Below are 26973 nucleotides of genomic sequence, written 5' to 3'. Positions count from 1 at the left end.
TGGAGCGCTGAGTCAGCTCCCTCTGGCCAGACCTTGACTGTCCTCACTGTAGGTTTCACTCGTTTGATGAGTGCTGAGTACTTGGGCAGTAGGAACAATGAGAGGTGGTCTGATTGACCTAGGTGGGGGAGGGGAACGGCTTTGTACGCATCAGCCATGCTGGTGTATACTTGGTCCAATGTCCTGTCTCCTCTGGTGGGGCATGAGACATTTCGGTGGAATTTGGGCAGTACAGTCTTTAAGTTGGAGTGATTGAAGTCACCCGCGACAATGAAGGCTGCCTCGGGATGCAGAGTCTGTTGTTTGCTAATGGCAGCATGCAGTTCTTTCATAGCAATCTTAGCATTAGCATCCGGGGGGATATAGGCTGCCGTGATAACAGTGGACGTGAACTCTCTGGGCAGATAGAAAGGTCCACACTTAACCATGAGAAACTCCAGGTTAGCTGAGCAGTGACTCTTGGTGATGGTAGTGTCCGTGCACCACGTCTTGTTCACATAAATGCACAAACCTCCACCTCTGGTCTTACCGGAGTCGCCTGCTAGATCTGTCATATTTACAGTTGTGTCAGTTTAGACAGCCATATTTCCCTCAGGAAAGCGCTGCAGTATGAAATTACATGTAAGAGTTAAGTGTATCAAGAGACAATATCTGCATGTATCTCACTTTTAAAACCCTATGACTGAGATGGCTGGATATGTAATCAAATTCTACCCTGATGTGCTAAATCTCACAGTCAATACGCAGGAATACTCTTGTATCCTGTTCTTCTCAGAATATATTATAATATGTTATATATGCAATACATGCATGTAATGTACTGTAAATTCAATATGATATTTACTAAGTATACATTTTGTTGGTATTTCATTTGGTATTGACATATTTTCTCTGGTGTTTCTGCAAGTTTGTGTTTGTAATGTCAGAATGAGTGTTATACAAAAATTATGTTCAAACAATTGCCAAACGTGTCTCTTTTGTCAAGGCTTTCAGTTGTCCTTGGTATCAAAGCAATGCAGCAGCCATATAGCTCAGTCATCAAGCCCTCGCTGATACTGAGAGTTCTTCTACTGCCATGACAACACTGCTTAAGAGCAACCTTAACAAAACATGCAGCCTGCAGCCAACCTGTCTTACAAACATGTTGATTAAGGTTTTGATGTGGGTTTGATTTTATATCAAAGTTAACAGCTGTTTATGTTTAGTTGCACTCAAATGTGACTTCTCTATTCATTCTCCTCCATATTTATTGCAAAAGCATTAGGTGATGTATATTTTGCTAAATGATATAGGAGGTCTTATGGGGGATTTTAACCAACCAACCTACAGCAATTTCTCTAAACATACTATTGTTGACAGGGGATATGTAGGAAACAGCTAGGGTGAGGACAGAGGGATGTGGGTGATGTGCTGTTTTGCTCCTTTTTTTGGAGAAATGGGAAGACAGGGCAAACAAACAAGGCTGTAAATCAGCATAAAGTCAGTGTGTGAGAGAGGGGGGGGCGGCCTGCATATTCTTCTCTAGTCTCAATACAGGTTCTCTATAGTGATGTTTACCATACTATGAATGTTTTAGACTTTCTCAGATTTTGTTCTTTGATTGATAATTATTAACTGGTTCCCACAAAGAATATAATGGAAGCCTTTAATCAGATTAAAATGTCACCCAATGATACCTTACCTGATTGTTGAGGGTCCTGATGAAAAAATGTGTAATTCCAGATGTTTCATTGAGACATTGGCTGGGAGGTGAGGACCGGGCCATTTTAGGCCATGCCTGAGTTGTTAATGTAGATGGGCACACATAGAAGGGGAGAGCAGAAGTGAAAGCAAGACCTCTGGGGATTAGTTAAGGAATGTTAAACATGGCTCTGATTTGAAATAAGCATCACTTTCAAGGGCCACTTAAATCATCTCACCTCTGCTCAGGGCTCTTTAGAGATTTAGTCATAAATTCTGACAACAGGGGATGATTTTCATCCATGATGAGTGGAGAGGAACATCCCTGATTCCTGGATGAAAGAAGTAGGGCATGCTCCTCCCCCTAGGTGAGTGGCTGGCTACCTGTTTGGATGTGTGTTTGGTTATAAGCAGATCTACATCTTTCGGTACCTGTGCCAGTTAGACCAGTCCTTTAATCCTGTTACTCAAGGAGTGGTGGATTATTCAAATTTGTTCATGGTTGTTTTTTTTCTGAAATGTACCCACCACCTAATGACACCAGTTGCTTTTTTTTTTTTTTTTACACAAATACAATACACTTGCTGAAAACATAAATGCATGTCTGAGACTTTTATTCAAATGCCAAGAACCGAATAGGTGGTAATAGGTCACTTTTTGTTTTCACACCGATGTTGATCTACTTTTTGATATATCTGTTTCTTTTGTCTTGTAGATATCCAGTAGGATGACCAATACAGGAGCAGGTAATATATATTTTATGTATTTCACTAAGCTATGTGTAAATCTGGACTGAAACTGTCAGAGAAGGGATAAAATCATTATGGCTTCATACTGTAGAAATAAACCCCAGCACTCTGGTCTAACTCTGAGGTCATTTTGGTTTGTATGGCCCCCTACTGTTTCAGCAACACACATAGGTTTTTGATTACTACAGGCTCATCATCATTTTCAGCAGACACTATTGCTGCTGTAAGAATGTTCAGTGGTTCTGTACAGTATAAAATATATTACCACTTAGACATGACAGAATTATGCTCATGACAATATTTAAAGATGTTAGATGGTAGTACTCTGGACATTACTGTCAGACACTCTTAGTAAATGTGAAAGAGCTCATTGTTTGCTATTAACATGGTTAAAACTATAGACACACAGTGCCTTTATGTGCCATACTCATGAAAGACAACCTCAAAGCTTCCTCTCTAAGAATGCCCTTTGAGTCTTGGTCCACAATTAGATGATCATAAATCTAAGAATTACATGATTAGCCAAAGGTCTGTATTTTAGCCTGCAGTGCTGCTCTGGTGTCCGGGATAGCATTCTAAGGACAACCTGTAAAGTGAGCCTGTGTCAGTGCTCTGATTTGCAGGGTGGCATTGCTCTGGCCTGAGACAATGTGAGTGTGAGGGATGGGAACAGGTGTCTCTGGGCTCCACCACTGTCTAAAGAATGTCCAAGCACAGAGACTCCTATTTTAAAGACCTATTTATATTGGTGGCTTCGGCGGGACACAGTTAAAATTAGGAAGCATGCCAGATCATTGTTACTGTTTTGCTGAAGGGAAATATTTGGCACGGCATGATGTGGCCCTCAGGGCAGCTGCAGGATTTGGGGGATGCCATTTTTGGCTCAGGTTGCACTCTCATATGACCTCTGGTGTGCATGGTGGTACTGCACAAATGTACATTATGGTCTGGAAACATTCCACCACACTTTCATGCATTAGGTGATCTTAGTCTCAATGTGCATGATTTATGATCTGCTCTATGATTGATAACTGCTAATACATCTACCTATGATAATAGTTGAATATCCTGATAATGACTGCAGTGCTCTGCATAAGTAATGGGACAGTGAAGCATTTGTTATTTTTTTGGCTTCGGAATTTAAATTGAACAATTACTATGAGGTTAAAGTGGAGATTATTAGCTTTTATTTGAGGGTATCTGTGTACATATTGCCAAAATCAACATTTTGGAATATCATTCAAAAGAAAAAAAGCACTGGTGAGCTCAGCAATCGCAAACAGGCTGGTAGGCCAAGGAAGACTTCTACAGTGAATGACCGAAGAATGCTCAACATTAAGAAAAAAAATGATCAGGAACACTCTCCAGGAAGTAGGCGTGAATGTGTCAGAGACTACCATCTGCACAATACATCACCAGCCGAACTACAGAGGCTTCACTGTAAGGTGCAAACCACTAGTTATCCTCAAAAAGGATGATCAGGTTACAGTTTCCTAAAAAGTACCTAAAAGGTTTGCAGAGGTCGAGAAAATGGTCTTGTGGACAGATAAGATGAATAATACGTCCATTCCTCACCAGAGAAGCAGCACAACTCTTGGTCCAGACACTTGTGATCTATCGCCTTGACTATTGCAACACATCCTTGGCCGGGCTCCCCGCCTCTGCAATCAGACCTCTGCAGCTCATCCAGTATGCTGCCGCCCATCTGGTGTTCAATCTCTCCAGATTCTCCCATGTCACCCCCCTCCTTCGCACCCTTCACTGGCTACCGGTAGCAGCTCGCATCTGATTCAAGACCCTGGTGCCCGCCTATCGGGCGGCAAAGGGAACAGCCCCTCCCTACTTGCAAGCAATGGTCAGCCCCCAAACCCCTGCCCAATCACTTCCACCTCGGCTGGCCACCTGGCTTCGCCACCTCTATGTGGATGCAGCAGTCGTGCTACTCGGTCACAGCTTTTCACTGTCCTGGCACCCCACTGGTGGAATGAGCTTCCCACTGATGTCAGGACTGCAGAGTCACTACCTATCTTCCATCGTAGATTGAAGACCCATCTCCTCTGGCTACATCTTAACTGTCCCTCCTAAAGACCTCTTCATCCCCATTACCCCCCTGTACAGTTTCTCTACTGTAAATAAATTAAGTAAACAAAAGTAATTCTTCCTTCTTCTAGCATTGTGACTGCCAATGGCCCCTGGTCCTAGCATAGATAACTTTTTCTTATGATGACTGATGGATAGATGATTCACTTACTTAGACAAATGTACTGGTTGTAAATCGCTTTGGATAAAGGCGTCTGCTAAATGCCAAAAATATAAAAAATAATGTTATATGATCTGCCCAAGATTTACAGCATACCATCTGTGAAACATGGTGGAGGGGGTGTTATTGTTCGAGCGTGTATAGCTGCCACTAGAACGTGTATAGCTGCCACTAACCTGTCTTAATTGATGATGTATCTGTTGTATTCTGAAGGGGTCTCAGACTTTCTGCAATTATTGCATGCAAAGGATTGTCAACCAAATACTTAACATGAGTGACCCATTGACCCCACCAGATGCTGGTTATCTTGTCTGGTGATCCAAAGTGACATGCAATAAGTATATTTGTGTAAGTGAATCAACTATACAACAGTCACCATACTGGTAATGTAGGGGGTGGAAGAATGGAGTGATCGGGCTGGGGGTTGGGAACTGACCATCATTTGCAGATACGGAGGGGCTGTTCCCCTTACAGCTCTGTATGTGAGACCCAGGGTCTTGAATCTGATGTGAGCTGCTACTGGGAGCCAATGAAGGGTGTAGAGGAGAGGGGTGACATGGGACAATTTGGGGAGATTGAACACCAGACCAGCTGCAGCATTCTGAATGAGCTACAGAGGTCTGATGGCGGAGGCAGGGAGCCTGGCCAGAACTGAGTTGCAGTAGTCTAGGTAGGAGATGACAAGTGCTTCGACCAGGAGTTGCGCTGCTTCTCTCATGAGGTCTGGGCGTATGCTTTGAATGTTGTAGAGGAAGAATCTACAGGAGTGGGCCATCGCTGTGATGTTAGCCGCACAAGACAGTTGGTTGTCCAGGATCACCCCAAGATTCTTTGCTGTCTGGGAGGGGGACACAGTGGAGTTCTCCACCGTGATGGAGAAGTCTTGGAGAAGGCAGGCTTTCCCAGGAAGGAAGAGGAGCTCCGTCTTGTCAAGATTGAGCTAGAGGTGGTGAGCAGAAATCCAGGCAGAGATGTAGAACACGTGTTGCCACCTGTGTGTCAGTGGGGGGGGGGGGGGAATAGATGAAAAGTTGAGTGTTATCAGCATAGCATTGGTAAGAAAAAAAAAAGATTTGGTATACAGAGAGAACAATAAGGATCCTATGACAGAGCCCTAGGGGACACCAATGGTGAGGGTGTGTGATGTGGACAGTGACGCTCTCCACGTTACTTGGCCAGTCAATAACTTTCCACTTTTTGGCCATGGAAAAAACATAAATTGCTATGGCAGTATGTTTTGGGTCATTATCCTGCTGTATGATGAAGCACCATCCAATGAGTTTTGAGGCATTTGCTTGTACTTGGGCTGACAAGATGTCTCTTACACTTCAGAATTCATCCTGCTTCTGCCGTCAGCAGTTACATCAAACCTAACCCTAACCCATCAATGAAGATAAGTGAGCCAGTTCTAGTGGAAGCCCAAGCCATAACACCCTCTCCACCATATTTAACAGAAGAGGTGGGATGCTGTGGATATTGGGCAGATCCTGTTTATTCTCCACATTTTATTTTGCCATCAGTCTGGTACATGTTAATCTTGGTCTTCTCTGTCCACTATACCTTTTTCCAGAACTCTGCTGGCTCTTTTAAGTACTTTTTAGCAAACCGTAACTTGGCCATCCTGTTTTTGTGGCTAACTAGTAGTTTGCACCTTACAGTGTAGCCTTTGTAGTTCTGCTGATGAAGTTTTCTGCGGATGGTAGTCTCTGACACGTTCACGCCTACCTCCTGGAGAGTGTTCCTGATCTGTGGGACAGTTGTTTTGGGGTTTTTCGTAATCATGGTGATCATTCTTTGGTAATCCACTGTAGAAGTCTTCTTTGGCCTACCAGGCCATTTACGATTTCTGCAGTGCTTTCTTTCCTTTTAATGATGTTCCAAGCTGTTAATTTTGGTAGGTGTAAGTTTTGGCTATGTTTCTGATTGATTTCCCTGACTTTCATTGACGTCTCAAGAGATACTAGGCATTGAGAGCTCTCTTATGACTGCACAAATGATGTGATGGAACACACCGGATGAACCAGAAACACCTGTCAAGCTAATTGTCCCATCACTTTTGGGTACCCTGAAATAGGGAGACTATGCATAAAAAGTGTTGTAATTTCTTAATTGAAACCAATATGTACACAAATATCCTCAAATACAAGCTAAGAATCTCTACTTTAACCTCATAGTAATTGTTTGTTTTCAAATCCAAATTTGAAAAAGATTTTCAGTGTCCCTTTACTTACGCAAGGCACTGTATGTATGGCATTTATTTGCAACAGTTTGTCAACACAACCACATCATTCTCTATAAAGTAATATTCTGGTTAAGTGAATGCATCATAATCAAATAATACTATGACAACAAAGCGGTCTGGTGACAAATATAGCAAGTTTGCATTGGAAGCTCCATAGGAGACTAGTAAATTAAGTCAATTAGGTGACTAACGTGACCAGTCTTTAATTTCGATAAAATATGATTTTTGAAAATAAATCTTCTAACCTGTGGCATTTTTCACACTGTCTCTGTTTCTGTGATGATAGCAACGCAAAATAATGAACACTAGTCAATTTTATTACAGTGGGATCAGCAGAAGTTTACAGCCAAATATCTGCATTATCATACATGGGTGTCTCCAACGAGGTTCAACTTTACCAGTGTCTGGCATTAATTTCATTACGGATTTGTAAAGTGTATTTACTTTATCTCTTTTTTTAATAGCATACCATATATTTTGTCACATGGCTCTGAACATGCCATTTCCATTTTAAAGGGATATCTTGGCTGTAATAAGACCAGACCAATGTCAATGTCAATGTCAATTTAATTTGGTCATAATCACTAATAGTAACAACTGTTACTGACCATATATCTTGAATTGAAATAGTGTAATGATAATAACCATGAGGATGATGATTCTATAAAGGCACATGAGTGCTAATATTCCCTGCTCATATTGTAATGATGTACCTAAGCATGTCATGCTACATCTGATCCAGACTATAGCAAAACACCAGTGTTCACCTCATTATGATGGCATTGTCCAGTAAGGGAAAGCACATTGTCTGGGTCCAGATCGCAAAAGTCTAAGCAGGAGTGACTAAAGGCCTAGGCACTCTACACTAGGAATGTGCAGTGGCCTCCACAGTCACCTCATACATACCACACAGTTCTCTAGGGTAGAGATTAAGAGAATCGAAAGTCAAAGAGAGGAGATCTTCATAAATGAAGTTATTTAATTACACTAGTGATCAGATAGTCCAATTAGAGAGCATTGATTGCATCATAATGCATGGTAGCCACCCTATACAGTATGGTATATGCAGCCTAGTTATTGGTGAAGCTATTAGCTATAATATAAATACAATGCAAAACAGTCTCCTAGCAAAACATGTAGGCAGAAACAACAAGCCCACCATAACATTCATATATGCATGTTACTATATTGTGAAATCTACACGCTGCCACGAAGCACTATGTAAAGAACCAAATAGAAATATACTACATTAGCAACGCAACTAAGTTGTACTTTGACTTATCTGGTGGTTAGGCAACATAAGCATTAACCTAATGAGTGGTTAAGGTCAGGGGAAGTTGTCAAGGGAAAGCATTAGCAAACTAAAAGTACTTTTGTCAACAAAAAAAAACTTAAACCTGCAAAGTTCGGGTTGCAAGTCTTTGTTATGCACCCGGCCCCAACCCCAACCTACCTCCTAGAAAAGCGTTCTTCCTTGTGTAACTTTCTGCCAGTTTCCATTGCCTGATATGTGAATGCACACACGTTTAGCTGGTAACCACTATTGTGTGCAAGTACACATATCCTATAGGTGAATGACCTGTGATATTCAACCAGTAAGTAGTTTGATCATATCACTCCTCATCCATCCAACAAGCTGTCTTTTTTTGCCTCATTCAGAGTCAGTGACCCCATCTGGCTTAGTGCTGCACCCCTCTAGAGATGTCAGGGGGAAGTAGGATCTACAGTACAGTTTTAGGATGTTATTTGAATACAGGTCATCTAATGGATACAAACCAAAGCTCTCGCCTCTCCCTTTAAGGCTTTGGAGCCTATTGAATATTCATACTTCTGAACCATGGGCTGTATATTTGACTCATGACCATTACACTGCACATTGATTATCCACACGTTGTCACAAGGGAGACTGATCTGAAGCTAGCTAGGATAGCTCAGGGCAGTAAATACTACATGTCTTTAACTGTTTTCTCATGCAAAAATTAAACTCCAGGCATGTATGGAAAAACACTAGACCTTTCTGCCCCACTTGAATTGTTCTGTTTGTTTGTTTTTCCTCTGATAAAAACAGAACTCAACACCCCGACACAACTCATATTGTACTCATTCTTCATGTGATTTGTTTATAAACCTAAAACAGCCTTTAAAGGACATTAATCAGAGAACCAATGAATCAGTGGTGATAACAGCGATGTAGGCTGATCTATCTGAATGAGGAGAAGTCTCTGCCAGAGACACTGATGGGGGAGAGTACTTCATTTGTCTGCCTGGTCTGCTAATGAAGACTGTCAGAAGAGCTTGCCCAAGGCAAAATAACAGACTTGCCTAAATTATGTCAAATAGAGCTCATTAGAAACTGTAATGTTATGACAGTTTAAACATTTGTGTGAGCATCGGCGTGTTTTTGTTATTTCTAATGTGGACATACTTGTGAACATAGATTGCCTTTTTCCCATGGTTTGCTGAGTGTGTGTGAAGGAGAGAGAGAGACAGAGAGAGAGACAGAGAGAGAGAGAGAGAGAGAGAGAGAGACAGAGACAGAGACATTTGCACTGTTCAATGCTTTATCATTATTTATCATGCAATCAATTCGTCAATCAAGACAACACACATGCACTCTCCTCCACACTTTAAGATCCCGAAGTTGCCCTTGGCAGCCCAATTGCCTCAGGCCAAGGACCGGTCTGGCACAGACCAGCGACCATACTGGACCTACGGTGCCTCAACAGCCACCTGTGGACCTATCAGTTTTCCATGCTTACGCACAGGGCCTTGCTGGAAGCCATTCATCCAAATAATTGGTTCACAACAGTCGACCTCAAAGATGCCTATTTCCACAGACAGTTTCTGAGATTTGCCCACTTGGTGAACAGACGAACAGGTGGGTTGTGAAGAGTGGTTCTTCAGCCACCTTGGAGGTTGCAGATAGCTCAGTTACTCTACATGCGCCCTTGGCAAACCTCATGATTCAGAGTGCTAGGGTGCCATCCACCTGAGGCTTTTATGAACTTGAGTGGAGGCTATTTGAGGTGTGGTGTGAGAGCCGTGAGATTGTGAGATTCCTCTACTTCTTACTAGACCTGCTTGATAAGCATAAAAGCCTTCGCTACAGTGAAGATCTACCTCGATGCCATTTCGGCATGCCACGTAGGCTCTGTTAGGATGACTGCTGTGTCAACCGAGCACTACCTGTTTAAATAAAAAATCTAAATATAATAACATTGTCTGGGGTTGCAGCCCTTTGTGGGGATCCGGATGCACTCCACCTGCGGGTTGCCAAAGTCCTGGTCCCTGTTCAAGGGTTTCTCTGACTCAGAGATATGTGCTGCTGCCCGCTGGGCTGCCTAAGTGCTGGTTTGTAGACTGTGTGATGAAAACAGGGTACATCCTTGTATCCATACAGGTTCCCAGTTCAGACCAGGTTATCTGGGTTTTTTACAGGGTCCCATAGTGAAGGGTCGATGGAAAGATAACTAAAGGTTACAAATGTAACCAAGGTTCTCTGATAATAATGGGGGAGACCCCTCACCCTCTCATGCTGAACTTGTGAAGAGTGGTTCACTGGATGAAATGGGTATGCTTGCTGCGTTCCTATTGAGATGGGTGATAGGCGGGGCTATCTACTTGCAAGCGTCACCGGCCTGTACCAGGCATAATTGAAAAGGGGTATTTAGCGAAAGGTACGCAAGAGTGCGTGTCCCATAGTAAGGGGTCTCCCTCATCTCCTTCAGAAAACTTTGCTTACATTTGTAACCTTTCATTTTTTTAAGACTCTTGACTATGTTGCCAACATTTTTTTCATCAACCCCCACAGCTCCTTTTAATTCAAATTTCAGGGTACCCTGATCAAGTCCACAGATTGTTCTGCCATTGAAAAGTCCTTATCCACAGATTTTTAGGTTTCCTAATCAAATGAATACTACTTGTTTTACTTTTAAGTTTATATGTGATACACTATTGAGTGATGCACCATTATTGTTCATTTGGGTAATGGACTGTGAAGTCAACAGATGCTACTGCAGGGAACACTTAAAAAGACCACTATAATTTGCAATAATGCTGCTGCAGATATACATTTGCCAAGCATTTTTCCCAAGACTCCCACAATATGGGAATGGTCAATGTTAGCATTAATCTTTGTGTGAAACATGCTCTTTGTTGGCCCAGTACAGTGCTATAAATCACCATCCCAGTTACAGATAAAGCACCAGTGGCTATTATAATGTCCAGGCTGCTAATGTATTCCAGTAGATTTATCCCATCTTTGTTGACTCCTTTATCTTCCTCCTGCACTTCCCAGCTGTTCTCCCAAGCCCAGGCCTTTCTCTCACCCGAGGTCGCTGTGTCCCAGTGGCTGCTGCCGCTGACCCCAGACAGCTGCAGCCTCTCAGCTCCGTCTACCACAACTGTCTCAGGCGGTCGAGGGGAGCTGCCCCCACAACACACTCACGCACAGCCTGATGGGATTGAATATGAGTGAGAATGGCATGCACAATCTGCCATCTGCACAATCATAGGCCATATACTTATGGTGAGGGGGAGCATATTGTATTCAGTTGGTGCCTATTGTTGCTGTGGACATTGAGAGCTTTGAGAGAGGTTATTATGTCTGCTCCTCTCCCCTGCCCCTCTGGGATGCTTATCTCACTGCTGTTTTTATAACATGACTGTGTGGTGTCAGTCAAGGTCACAGCTCCTCCGGGAGTGGCATGACCCCTGGGCAGAGGGTGAGGGGTATAAGGGAGCCCTGGGAGGAAATAGGGGGTTCTGAGAGTGCAGTGATAGCTGACAGTGGCCAGACACTTTGATCTCACTGGGCCTAGGGGATGAGGGAAAAAAAGATCTACAAAAAAGATGTTGGGAGATCGCTAGATAGAGCGGAGAACTGGATTTAAGAACAAATTACTGAATGAAGCATTTTTTTGGCTGTAGCCTCAAAATAATGCATATCTCTCCAAGGTGGCCCATATTCAGTAACACTATGCGCTTGTTGGTTTTTTTCAGCACTGAATTTCACCATGATATTCAGCATTTTTCATCCTAGTGACTTAGAAAATGCTGATCTGTATTCTGGGATTTGTCTGTGTTAGTGGCTCCAGTTAGACCTCCAAGAAAACACATACTGTTATTTTCACTGCCCCTTCCATCCATTGGCCTACATAGGTGAGATCAATGACATCATGTGTTAAATTTATAAGCGAGTCGTCATTTGTAGATCCAGCATTGACTATAAAGGACGCTGCTGGCGTAACTAGTGCATGAAAAATTCCACACATGGAAATATGGAAAATTACGGAGTGCTCAGGGCCAACTAGGCTGTTTGACAGAAAATGAAATGGTGCGAGTTCATGCAGCAATGGCCACGAACGTTATGCATCCAATAATAAGCAATGCAAGCTTTATGTGTTTTCTTGAACTGGGAAACAGCTTTATTATCCTGAGTCCCAATTACGACCAACCTGCCCATTAAAAGAAACAGTCAATAAATCCTTTGAGTAACAACTTCCTCAGGAGGGAAACCAAGGTGAGAGTATTAAAAGCCGAAAAAAGAGTCTTGTGTCTGTCGTGAGGAATTCAGGCCTGGGTTTTGTAAGTGAAAAGGAAGTGAAGCAGTTGTGGGGTGGGCTAATCACAGGGTGTTCTAACTGTGTGTGAGTGTGTGTGTGTGTGTGTCATTGGAGGCTGGTGGAGGTAGACATTGGAGGACGGGCTCATTGTAATGCATGGAATGGAATGAGGAATGGTATCAAATACACTACAATGAGCCCGTCCTCTGATTTCTGCCTCCACCAGCCTCCAATGTTGAGTGTGAGTGTGTGTGTGTGTGTGTGTGTGTGTGTGTGTGTGTGTGTGTGAGAAGGGAGGCAGAAACAGGATTTATTCAGGAAGTAATGAGCTAAGAAGGGTCACAAACGCTTCAGGGCAGTGCAATAGGCCATACCTAAACAGCCAGCATGCTGGTTGCGACTGTGTGTGTGTGTGTGTGTGTGTGTGTGTGTGTGTGTGTGTGTGTGTGTGTGTGTGTGTGTGTGTGTGTGTGTGTGTGTGTGTGTGTGTGTGTGTGTGTGTGTGTGTGTGTGTGTGTGTGTGTGTGTGTGTGTGTGTGTGTGTGTGTGTGTGTGTGTGTGTCCACATGCACATGGATGTGGACATCTGTGAGCGTTCCTGCTTCTCTGAGCTGTCAATCATTTCATTAAAATGAATACAAAGAAAAGCTGCTCTCATCCTAACATTTATCAGGTGTCATACGTCATCCTGGATGATTCCTTAAAGCTGATCCACACATTGTTATGGTTTTATGTATTCAGCCAAGAAAATGTTTATTGGCTTTAGATACATTAAGCACATTGGCTGCCTCACCGAGGCAAAACAGCCTCGATAGGGCCTGTCTAATGCCAGCTGCCCTTACCTCCCCATCCCTTGGTTGGCTGAGTGTGGGGCATGGCTCACACTGACATACTGTGTGCTTCTGCACTGAAGCAGGGCTGTGTGGAACCATGCTGCTGGAGATTTGCACAGCTCTCCACTTCCACCTGTACCCAGATTTAGAAAAAAACAGCCCTCTAATAAAAAGAGGCTGTGTCTTGGGGCAGTGAACCAGTGTAGCTCTCTTGTGGTTTTCGAGCTGATTAAACTATTTGGCTCAGCAATCAAAGTGCACTAGAACAGAGAGAAAAAGAACAGACTTCCTGCTCTCTGGGTCTCTGGCTGGGACAGCAGGGTCCAGCAGGACCTGTTTATGTTGGTTTTAAGATAACACCCCCCACTTAATAGGGCTCATTGTTAGTCCCTTTATGGTTGAATGAGATTAATGGGGCAGTTTGGTCCACAGATAATCCATTACCATAAGTGGTATGCCATGGACTGTACCTGTGTGAATCATGATGGTCAGCAAAGCCCACCATTAAGTAACAGAAAACTCTATAAAAATAGCTAGCACCATAACCTGGACTAACCATTCAAGAGAGAGGCACCACAACAATATAGAGTTTGTGTAGAAGTTGTATGTGGCAGTGCAGCAAGTATTTGTCTGGAGGTCTCAGGTGTTATTCATGTCTTTTGCTGATTTTTGGAAGTAATGCCTTGAAAATTATTCTGAACACAGGTTTAACATTTACTAGAGTGTCACTCCTTCCCTGTATATCTCATGCGTAGGCTGGGTAATGAAAATGTGTCTGGTCAGTGTAGCTTAGCACTATGTGACATAACATCCTTGTACATACCAACTGAATTAAATTTACTGCAAACCCAGAGATGGAGAATTTTTTTTTAATACTTTTATGAAGACCTCTTTGTCACCTTCTCCATCAATCAATGTCTGTCAGTCTGAGGTCTGTGACTTGACCTCTGCACTGTTGCACTGGAAAGTCAAGGTTCATCTAATAAATGTGTAAGTGTACTGTAGCTATAGATACAGTATGTCAGTTTCTCATGGTTGATGGTGTGGAACACGCATTGGGTATGCTTGTAACATCAATAAGATGGAGAACAAGACGTTATCACTGTCCCCTAAGCAAAAAGAAGTTGTGGATTGGGACTGCTTAGAATGACATGTTCCTACTTTCCCAACCCTTAATCTAAACCCAGATGTACACCACATCCACCAATCACAGACAAGAAAAATCACTTTCCCCACATCTGGGATTTTCCCACCACAGCTATCAGGGCAACATTCCGTATCAGTCACCAGACAAATGCAACACACCTACACAACAATCCTGTAAACATGCACTGGAATCATACTGAGTATGCAAATTACGTGAGAGAGAAAGGACAAAAAATTAAACTTTTTGGCCAGTTTTTCAGGGTAACAAGATATGAGCTTTTTATAAAGTCTCCTGGTCAAAACAAACTGCTCTGGTCTGCTCCAGAGGCCAAGTCACAGTCTAGCCATAACAATCTTTACTGTGGATGGTGTTTCAAATAGTAGATAAAGAGGCTGGTGAGGAGGGACAACAATGCATTGTTTGCTGCTATGATACGTGTTGTTGAAAGAACTCCAATCCAGTCGTAGTACTTCCTCCATCGTTTTCACTCACTAAGGTTAAGAGAGATGGTGGTGTTCGCAATATCCTTCCCAGGATTCCACATCCTGTCAGTCACTGACATGCAAGAGATGGATGTCCTTGTTTAACAACACAGAGACATCAAAGTCAACACGGTGTACTCACATCTCCTGTTTCCATTCCTCTCAATGTCAATACAAGATTTAATAGGCAAATATTAAGATGATGAATAATGACAGAAAGACAAAAGATTCATGGTTACTACTTAAGCCTAAATCCTACAGATTTACATTTGATTAATCCACCATTTATATCCTATCCTTGGTATTACTCTATTGTAGTCAATTCAACAATATAATGTTAACAAAGAGGTATTATGGGAACATAAATGACAGTCCAAGAGTGTTAAACATAATTTTGCATTACCACTCACTTTGTGTTATATAAAGCTTTAACAATGTGATGTTTTTGGTAATGTTTTGCTTTTCAAAATTGGTCAGTCATGTGAGGGTCTGAGTCAATTTAAGTCATTCACTAAATGCCATAGGAAGTAAATGTAGTCTTCAGTGACACAACTGTTTTTCTACAGTGAGATATAACTCAGGCCGGGGCAGTTCAGGGTCACTCTTAAGCAGGTATCAGGTTTACTCACTACACAGCCATCATTTGACTTTAAGACAGAGCCAATGGAAAAATTAGCTCCACTAATCGTCTCCACTCAGGAGCAGTGGCCTTTGCTACCCAGATATCTCACTGTCTGACCCTGCAGTATAAATCACTGACCTAAACTCTACCGCATAGGAGGATTTTCCTTGTTGAAATTAAGTAATGTTAGCACAGCCATACAGAGAGGGCAACCAGAGGGCAGTACGGGTTCATTCATTAAGGAAGCTGTCAGTCTTCAGCTAGTTATTCTACAATCAGGCTGTATCTACATGAGTTAGAGAAGTATGCAATATAGAATTAGATATATGCAGTATAGAATTAATACAGCTGATTAGATATTACAACACTCAAGTCATGAACGTTCTGGTGAATTAGAGATATAGCATCACTTTTGCACAAGTAAAACATACTTTTATTCCATAGCCTATGGTACTAGGCATCCTGACTTAATCTTAAAGGTATTTGCCTTAGAAAACCTTTCAAGACATATATGTTGCAATTACTACAATATCTGCTGTTATGCGTATTTAGATATTGACACAGCAAAAGTAAATGAGGCTTATAGTCTATATTTCTGGGGAGGGTGGTAGTCTGCTGTACCTACTGTACACAAAGTGGATCAGAGAATAATCAAAGGTCACTTAATTGTTGGCCCACTATTTCAATTCAAAGCAGAAAAAGAACATACCATTTTATAAACCTTTTAGATGCAATGTGCTTATTAGACCTATATGCAGGCTTAGTCGTGTAAATGAAAGTGAGACTATGTGAGTGAATGAGAGTGGGAGGCGAGTGGATGAGAGACAGGGAGAGCAACCCAAGTGCTCTGATTATGCCATGGACTGTGGTGGAAACTTCAAACAGCCACACATCTGGTCTGAGCTGTGACGGGCATAGTGGGTGCTGCCGTATTGGTTTGTCGATTGTCTCCTCTACTTAGTGTGTTCAACATCGTTTAAACTCAGAAGTCGGGCAGAGAGGTATACTCTATACGGGACATGTATCTGTTCTTCGGCAAAGTGTGTCAACGGTTATACTGGACGACTGCAAGATAACCAGGCGAAAACGGTGCGTGATTCTCTTTGTGAACAGTGCGAAGTTAGATGAACTAACGGATTTAGGAGGAAAACTATGTATTTATTTATTATGCTCGAATCAAGTGTTTACAATGTCAACTAAGCGAAAGTCTATGAAACTGAAACTCAGGCGATCTTTCAGCGAGCAGCTGCGGGACTCCACGTCGAAAGCTTGGGACTTACTATGGAAAAATGTCAGGGAGCGACGACTTGCAGGTTAGTGTTACTGAAAGTAATAATCAGTAGTGTAACTGGTATGCTGCCAGAAAACAGACTTCCCCAAACTGTATGTCATGAGCTCATTCATTGTCAGTGCACACATTAATCATTAAATGTTTCAAATGTAGTGACATTTTCATAAATATATATATTATAATAACCTCAAGTTTCAAGTCACATATATATATATATATATATATATATATATATATATATATATATATATATATATATATATATATATATTTACTTATAGCCTACGTTATTGATCGTGTAGCAATATGCGTTTCCAAAGTTCCAAAATAAGTTCCAAAATTCTGATTAGCCTATTACTTTCCTCATAATAGTATTATTAGGCCTACCGTTCTTGTACCCCGTTTTTTATTTGGTGTGTCTAATTTTTGGGCACCTTTTGTTGAGATACGTCAAAAAGTAGGGGGACATAAATAGAAAAAGTATTGCTTTTTTATTGATCGTTGTGAAACAGATGTGCTAGAACGCATAGATCTAAAGGTAAAACTATCACTATATGTTTATGATATACTCTGCTCTTTTAAAATAAAGCTGCATTTGACTTTTTCCATTAAAGGAGCTCACAGATGGAAAGACCCCCACTTTTGCTATTTTTAATATAATAATGAATGGTTTGTGAGTTTCCTGTATTAGTTTGTCCTGAATTAGTTTGCCGCTATCCCTTTAAGTCCCCTTATATAGTTAGATAATTGGATAATGTATGCGGACACATTTGTCTATTTTGTAAGGACCTCACAGTGGAGCATCTGTGTATTAAGCACAGTACCGCTAGGTGTCAGTCAAGTTATCATACATACAGTCTTGCAGGTAGCCTATGCAATATTTCAGAGAAATTCCGTAACCCATTTGTACTTCGGGAGTTTTACAGTACTTCAGGAGTTAATGATGGAACCTTCACATTGCAATTGAATTGGGTTGGAGAAATTCAAGTCTTATAGCTACATAATCAGTAATTTGACCAGCCTTTAAAACATTATCTTTTTGTTGTCTTTAGCACCATGTCTAGTGAGTTCTTATTAGTTTAGTGTAGAGTAAAATTAAAAAATAGACATCTCAGCTGTGCAGGCACTAAAACACCTCCCTGAGTCCTGCGTTGTTTAGATGGTTGACACATTAATCACGCATTCTATTCCATATATGTATCCTAGATGCCAAGCATCTGGCAGTGTCTACAGTTCTATGGCCTTGGTTTGCTGTTTATATGCACACTCAACAACGAGGGGCCTTATATGGACTGGCCAGATTGAGTTTACTAACTGTGCTTCCCAAATGCCTAGAAAAGTGTGCATAAACCTGGTAGTGGGGAGAGGATATTCTGGTGACTGATAGATAGAATCCACTGTCCACATGTCTGCTCATGCTATGTTTAAAGATGGATATCTTAAGCATGCTATGCCATTCTGGTAGGTTTTGAGCAGCCATGGGCTGCTGCCTAACAATTTAAGCAGAGGAATGTTTAACTCCTAGCACCCAGCAGGGAGCTCCTCAACCTAGATTATGGAGAAACCTGAGGGAGGAGCTCAAAGTTAATGTGAAAATAGGTCAGAGCATAGTAGGACAGTTGACTTTTCAATGCAAAGTAATGTATCTGGATTGTCAATATGGTGATATATACTTTATGTCAGAACACAGCAGTTATTTGTTATCAGAGAGTTATGGTAGCTCTGAGAAAATTGTATTGTCATATGAATGCCTGATTGTGTTTTAACGGAGACACAATTCATACACTTTTTAGCCCACTTTCCTAAAATCAAACTAAATGATTTGCTAAAAATCAGCCTACTTGCAGAACAAATTGACAGCGGGAGCCATTGTGTGAATGATAGGTCATGGGCTGGAACTTGATTAACAAGATATGCCTAGAAAGATCCAGTGCACAAAAAAGGACTCTAAGTCAGGACTTCAGTTCCTTTGTATCCAAAGTGAAAGCACTTGGTACTATTATATCTCACCCCTGCCTGTCTTTGAAAGCGATTCCCTGAAGTAGACTAAATATAAATGTTATGATGAGACACTATTTCCACTATCATTAATAGCTATTGTTTCAGTGTAGGCCTACCTGAGAAGCAGCACTATGAGTCCAGCGGTGTTAAAGTATGATTAACTGCAGCCCAGCCTCAGAGCCAGTCAGACTATTTGGATTCCTCTACCCATGCTGTATCGGTCTGGCTCTGAAACGTAGACAGGGCATGTTGGGACAAGTTTGATAAGGGCTATGGCCGCAGCACCCAACACATAACATTCACTTCAAGGACACATCGCAGCCATCTCACCATGACATGCAGTTTGGAGTTAAACACAGGGGTGGAATCTGTTGGCCAATAATATTCTAGAGGGATCCTGTGACCCCAAAGATGTAAGAGACGTGTGTAAAAACACAGGCAAAATAATTTTACCCTGTGATCTGCTCCTTATAATTCAACTCAAAAGTAATTTGTAATAAGATGAATGGAGGATGTGCTCAGGGATTCCATATTAAAGGGCTGGACAAGGAGTGTAATGGGCTCTGAGACATTACGCCACTGTGACCTTGTCATTCAAACACTCACTTCCAGGATCTGACACCTGTGGTAATTACTGTGCCCTCTGCAACATGCTTTACTTTGGGGGAGGACTGTGTGTGTGTGTGTGTGTGTGTGTGTGTGTGTGTGTGTGTGTGTGGGTGTGTGTGTGTGTGTGTGTGTGTGTGTGTGTGTGTGTGTGTGTGTGTGTGTGTGTGTGTGTGTGTGTGTGTGTGTGATTTACAGTAGAGTAAACAAATTAAATCATTTGCACAGGGTCACAACACCCCGCAATACCTGAATAAACAGTATTGACACATTAAAATAGCTCCTAGTTTGGGTGTTGGGGGCGGTTAAAGCAAGTAGTTTATGAAAAATTGCAGGGGTCTCTGAAGTACACTGTTGAATTGTGGTCTTTGTGTGTCTCACCCATGGTGGGTTTTGGAAGCCAAGGCGAAGGACAGGAGCTGTGTTTAACTTGGTTGCTTGCCCTTTCATACCCTATTCACATGTGTGGGGTTATGCTTACTCTACACAGGCAGCCTATGTGTTCAGAGGAGCAACACTTGAGTAGTTGGCTCTGATTGGCAGTGGGTGGGTGTGTTTGCAAGGATATGGACTCTATTTTAAGTGTGAGGACATAAGTTGTTCCATGCGGCAACCTCCCCAATACAACTCTAAGGTTAATTCATGGTTTCTACATTTATCCCAATAAGAACAGTGTGGCAGTGGCACATAATTACTATAAAAAAGTTACTGTATAATATATCATCATATCTTAAAATTGGTTACAAAATGTACATAACAGATTTTACCAGGGACTCATTCAGTTCATTCAGGTGAAAAATTGTTTTTGGGGATGATTTGTCACCATACAAAACCTTTACTTAAGTTACAAAAAACACCTCCAGAATATACCTAAATACAGTAAATGTTTTTATTAGAATTAATCTGAAGGCTGTTAGAATTAATAGTCAAATAGCTTTTTGTGAGTGCTCTCACTGTTTCATAGCTCGTCTGTGTCTTAAGTCTCATTATCTAGTTGTTTAGGCTAAATAGGCTCTTCCTAAGGTGTCTGACTTCCTGTGGAGTCCCACTGAGAGTGAAGAGGCTTGGGATAGGATAGGGGGTTGGAGAGGAATGATGGGGGTGGGGGAAGATATTAGCATTCTACTCCAGGACACTTCTCCCTCTCTTTCCCTCAGTACATCTCACTCCTTGGTAAACTTGGCACCTGTGTGGAGGCCCACAGCAGAGGGGTTGTTCTTGGGCACAAGCCTGGCTATTTTTCTAAGCCCTCCCATGTCCTCCTTCTACCCCTCCCACTCTGCTTACTCAGTTCACAGGCATTCCATTGGTATTTATATTTCCCTCCAGACCAGGGGGAAGTTGACAAGCGCTCACACAGACTTTGGATTCAGCTCACCAAGGTGGGCAGTACTCCCAGTGCTCTCCTGCCACTGGCTGCTCCGTGGTCACATGACATGGAGAGGTAGAGTGAAATGTTGGCACTCCTCCCCTAGACTTAACTCCCTTTTGCTTTTTCAGCTCACTTCGGGCTTGTTGCGCCTGTATGTGAAGGCTTCTGTTGGTTGGAGTGTGGGTGTGTGAGTGTGTATCAGCCATTGTGAGGGCTCTGTTGAGGGACAGTGTTGTAGCCATGTTCAGGGAGCTCCAGGAGTCCTCTGGCAGTGAGTGTCTGGGCAGTATGACCCCAGAGACACAGGACATCTACCTGAGGATGGACCATCACAGGAGACGCTCGGGGTACAGGCTGGGCAGGATCATCGCCAGGCAGAAGCTGCTCAAGAGGATTGCTGGAGGTATGAGAGCTGTTGGATATTCAGAGTTCAGAGACAGAGCCATAGGTTTTGTTATATAACAGCCCTGTGTGTGTTGCTTAATGACATATTTACCTTGTGTCTCAGTGTGCTTTCTTATCAAGGTGTGTTACAGTAAGTAGATTTGATGCAGATTACTTACCTTTACAACTGGGTTAACTTGAAAATGTGAAAAATTTAAGTTGCGAATATTCAGCTGTGTAATTTGGTGTGGTTGCTTAATTGGTTTGACCCAAAAATTAGACATGCAGTTTACGACATATCTGACTTGGAAATGCTGCATCCATATCCTTCATCAGTTTCACTCAAACCTATTAGCTAACTGTAGGAATTTACCAACCGACTTAGAAAAGGAAGTTATGAGTAGGATAAAATCAAGTATTTAGCAATGCAGTGAGTGAAGTCTCCATGGTTTCTGAAGTGCAATGGCAAACAATGACAAACCTGACCTTTGGCCAATAAGCAGTCAGTAGCCCTTTCATCTTTCAGTCATTACAATACAGTGATAAGAACATTTGCATCTTGACAGAGATACTGTATTTCTGTATGTTATTGTCCACCATTTACCATAGGGCAATTCCATGGTAACAGAATGATGCTGGGATTTGATTGTTCACTTTCAAATGTATACCAAACAAAAACCCTTGATAGCAAAGTTTAAGAAACCATACAACTCTATGCACTACTTAGGACTACTTCTAACAGTTCCACCTGAAAAAACACATTTACTTTTAAACAGATTTAAGTTTGGTAACGGAATAACAAAACAAAATCTCCCTAAGTTTTTAATATAACCACATTTCCCCCAAACTAATATCTGCTCTAAATTAAGATTCAAATATGTCTGCAGAAAGAGTGGGGTGTTAGCTATCATATGATACCTTGAGTTTGAGAATATCTCTTTTGGTTGTTGAGCTACAGTAAGTGATCAGTAACAGAATGTGACTGCAGAAATCCATAATTTCTGGATTTGAATGCCATTCTTAACATGATGTAGCCAAAATAGGGAAAAAAGGTAGAAATATACAATAGACACTCTCATTAAGGTAATAATGTATTATTTTATCAACGTATATATAACATTAAAAAGGGAAATTGATAAAATAAACTCACAAAACACAAGAAACATAAATCTGCTTTTGAAACATTTCATTTAATGTGATTTAAAGGTAAGGCAAGTAGGCCTATGTCATTTGCAGGCACACACAATCTGCCTCTGCAACATAAAACTCTCTTTATTGTCTGCAACCAGTGTGGGAAGGATCCTAAGAATCTGTCAGTGCTCTTATCGCTTTAATGATAAAGACAAATCCCTTGCTGTCCTTTTTTTTTTTTTTTTTTTTTTAGAAGTGTGCAACATGTATGTCATCATTCTCAATGGAAGTTTATTGCACTACATATTTGTGTGATTTGCTGGCTATGTTTTCCCCACTGTACTCAACAACAATGAAGTCTCCATTTATTGGAGATGAGGATGTTGATGCGGTGCTTGGTGAGGATGTTGATGCAGTGGTTTGTACCTACTACTGTATGATTTCCCACTGTTTTTTGGCTGTCCCTGTGGAAGAGCCCTTTTGGAACCTGTGTAAGTGGTTCTACATGGAATCCAAAAGGGTTCTACAATTTGAAAATATCTTACACTTATGTGGGTTTTTGGTAACAGAATGACCCAGAGACTGGGCAATGATTCTTAAACTCTGAGGAGTAGGAAGTTGCCCATCATCCACTTTTTTATGTCCGAAACGCAAGCTTCTAAAGCATCCAGCCGTGGTACTTCTCGTTTCATTGAAATATGAAGTTGAGTGTCATCTGCATAACAGTGAAAATGTACACCATGCTTACAAATAATATTGCCTAGGGGTTGCATATACAGAAAGAACTTATGTGTCCTTTCACATGGTACTGCTCCATGGCCACGTCCCAAGAGACCTGTCATTAGTGGGGACCATTGTGTACAACTTCAGAAAACAACATTTGAACTAAACAACATTTGGGGCCAGCCCCTCCCCTTAGCTTTGTCCTGGGCTGTGGTCCTCTGTGGCTCAGTTGGTAGAGCATGGCGCTAACAACGCTTAGGTTGTGGGTTTGATTCCTGCTGGGACGATATATACTGAAATGTACAGTATGCACTCACTGCAATGTAAGTCGCTTTGGATAAAAGCGTCAGCTAAATGGTATAAATGGCATATACTGTGTCTTACCTGGGGGCTGGGGCCAAGAGGCTGAGGGCTGGGCACACATAACAAGAGATGGGATAAAGGGCTGCCACTCCCCTCCCCTCCCTCCTGCAGGTGTGGGCACCCTGGAGCTGGATCAAAGGGTGACCACATTTCAGAAAAACGTACAACATAGCTTTGTTCTCAGTCACTTTCTGCCTGGCATGAGTCAGAAAATACACCATATTCTCAATGAGAGATTGTCCAACATCACAGTGGATTTAGTGGATACTTTAAACTTGTGGATATGGACACTGAGGTTATTGTTTGACTGATGTATCTAGATTTCCTGAAGCTTGATGTAGGTATGCTGGTTTCAGATGAAAGCTTGATTATCTGAAGTGTAGAGGAGGAAGAGGCGTGTGGAGTCATGTATCTAGGGGTTGTGTTTTCAGATGTCTGGTGTGTCAGCAAACCAAAATTTAGGTCAGCTGTGATGAAGACAGAAACTGTGTATCCCTATGGTTTCAAATGTGGAGATATTGTCATGTGTGATCTGAACTGAAATTCCTCCTTTTACTTCCTCAAGTATCATTTTCCCATGGTCCTTTGTTTTAGTTATGAATTGTAAAATCTAAGCTTTGTTTTTCAAACAACAAACAACTTTTGTTTCGATTATTAACCTAGCTAAGCAGAACATTGAGGAAAAGGTTTAAAGACTTTTGCTGGTGATATTTTCTTTTGCACACTCCATTTACAAGTGTTAGTGAGAAAAAAAATTGTTTGTACTACATGCTTGTTGTCTAAAATCTCATAGATCAGCAATTTTAGGAAACATAATTTCCCTCTCTTTGATGAGACGTTGTAGAGCCATTTAGAGATATGATTTTCTTCTTCGTCTGGTACCAATGACATACCCCAAAATATTTATCAGAAACAACTTTTGGTAATAATTTGCTATGGCTTATTTGGAATATTACAATGTCACACTGGGACAGCATTGTAAATGTATGCCTGGTGTGTAAATGCTGAGAGCGGAACTAGAGAACTGCCTTCCTCCAGGCTCAGCAGTAGCTCTGCAGTAGCTCCTGCATTCCTGCTGATCAGCTCTGTTGACATAGCAGGCTGAAAGTGAGTGAGGGCCAGAGTGACAGGGAGTTACTCATATATTGTTTCACCCTGAATTCCAGGGAAGCTTGTGGGGTCTTAGTCATGTTCCGATTTGATGGCATTTCGGTGACACCAGAGCTATGTGTGTGGGTCCTCATTTCGTCCACTGATTATAGGCAGTGACAGTGTATAGGAGTGGGAGGCTTCAGTGTATGACATTCTACTGAAAAAAGAGCCCTTCAATCATATAAATCTATTCCAAAGTAGCCTAATAGAGCAGTTACTTTTGGCCAAATAGCTATATTTTTTTCTGCCCTAACTATATTTTTTTCTGTTTTCCTGCCCTAAACTGTAATGGAATGAACCTAGCCCACTGCAGTGGGGTATGTGTGCCAGGGAAGGGGCTTGTGTTATGGTGGAGGAATGTGTCTTTCCTGTAAATGTTCCTGGGGCTTTTGGAGAAATATTCTCCAACTCATCATTTTGGAGTGTCTGCTGCCCTGCTGCATTGTTCTGGTCTGTCAGCCCTTATTCCTCAGTGCTTAGACTCAGCCCGTCTGGAGGCCAGATTCCCAGGATCTCTGCATCTGCTGCTGCTACTCATGCATCAGAGAAAAAGTTTTTGTTTCACACCCAAATGTAACTATATAGGGCCAGACTCTAATGCGCCCTTACCCACACAAACACATACTATATATTTACACACATGCTTGTACACACTACTCCTCTGTTCAGTCAATGAGCTATTCATGCCGTCATGGAGAGGACATTTCCTGATAGATTTCTCTCTGAGTGGCCAAGTTATTTTCCAGTCCAGGATGCTTTGGATGATGGTTACTGGCAAAGGATTTTGAAATACCCCCTTTCAGAGGACTGACTGAGAGCTGATGAATGGTAAGATATGTACCGTTGATCATTGTTAGAGTAAATGACACTTGAGCCTGGGTCCTGGTATGTTTTCCAGAATCAATTACGAATTACTTTTGTGGTCTTTATATGGCTGGTTACTGTGGCAAAACTCTTAAGCCTGACTAAAAGCTCCCTGGCTGACAGAGGCTGTTTTCTCCATGTCTTAATTGAGGGGTTTGTGTTCTGGGTAGAGGACACTGACCCCTGCATGGCCCTACTTCATGGCTTTCTGACCTAGGTGCAGCCAGTGGGTTACACTCTCTCTCTGGAAAGATCATTACAGTAGCTCACTCTGTCATGACAGAGGATGCCGCTTGCCCCTTGTCAACTGTCAAAAGATATTGATGGCAGCTGTGTGATGCTCAATTAATCTATCTGTGTCCTTGGGTTCAAAATTACACTTTTTGAGTGGCTCTTACATCCAAGATGCCTCCACAATGTCAGTGCTGCCAGTCATTGAATAGGGATAGGGCATTTATCCATGTTATCTGTGTTACTTTGCTATTGCCGAAGACAAGATTCACATCAGTGTATTAAACTCTACAATTGTGGGGAAAAGCTTCCAAAAAGTCTCAGAGTAGGTTTAGGTTCACAACATTTGTTTCAAACACTGCAGTGAGGGGAGGACTGGGGAATTTTTGCTTTAAAGAGGACAAGCTTGACCCTACTCCTTCTCCTCCTCCACTCAACGAATAGCTCATTATTGTTAACCAGCTACATTTTATAGAAAAGGGGCCCTCTCCACCTCAATATTTCAACTCAAAGCAATATATTATTCAACTAGAACCTGGAGCTCTTCAAATAATCCACATTCTGAAACAAATTGTCTGCTACCTGTTTATTTAAATGAGGGTGTTTTGATAAATATACACATTGTGTGCTTAGGCATCATGAATGTTTGTATATTCATGAGCAAGCAAGCTGTTTATACAGCATATGCATACAGCTTTTGGTTTATTATGACTGGAGAGAGAAATGAATGATAATATGATGCAAACCAATCTTGAGAATGTTATTGACTTACAACCCAGCAGTAGGACAACATGTTTCTGCGTATTGATCTGCTTATTAAGTTAATCACAGTTTTTGATTTTTTTTTTTTTGGCATATATGCAAATAAAAAAAAGGTGCTCATTGGAAAAAGCTTAGTGAAGATCCCTGAGTGTATGCAAGTTTTACATGACAGAATTTTGCGTCTGGATTACTGTATGCCATTGCAGTATACCATTGTGGCACCTCCGTGAATATGATTACCTGATAACAGTTTATTACCTGTGAATCATTAATTAACTTATCTCACCCCAACTTATACCCAAGTACATTGTTATGATAAACATAGATTTTCTTTAAACAGTGCACTGTGTGCTAATGCATGGTTACCAAAGCTGTTCTGAAATCTCACAGCAGGCCAAATTACTCACATAGAAAACAAATCCTCTGATTTCCTCTGTCCCACAGGCAGTGACAAGTACAATGTTGCTCAATGGTATTCAGATGTGATTCACAAATGTCATGATTAACTGGATCA

General features: G+C 41.7%; 1 protein-coding gene across 5 annotated transcripts in view; it reads left to right on the top strand.

Moving 5' to 3' along the window:
* Positions 1 to 26973, top strand: part of LOC310823414 (stAR-related lipid transfer protein 13-like) — a 70802-nt gene that overhangs the window by 21238 nt on the left and 22591 nt on the right. For 3 of the 5 annotated variants that reach the window (XM_083696264.1, XM_083696265.1, XM_083696266.1), the window contains one exon: positions 2396 to 2426. In XM_083696264.1, coding sequence (XP_083552390.1) covers positions 2396 to 2426 — 31 coding nt within the window. Of the gene's footprint in view, positions 1 to 2395; positions 2427 to 16783; positions 16893 to 20595; positions 21253 to 26973 lie in introns of those variants that run through there. The other 2 variants (XM_083696268.1, XM_083696267.1) reach the window with 2 other exon arrangements.

Source organism: Argentina silus (genome assembly GCF_951799395.1).
Source record: "Argentina silus genome assembly, chromosome: X".
Lineage (NCBI taxonomy): Eukaryota > Metazoa > Chordata > Actinopteri > Argentiniformes > Argentinidae > Argentina > Argentina silus.
Note: the sequence above shows the minus strand (reverse complement) of the source record. Positions and strands in the feature narration are given on the sequence as shown.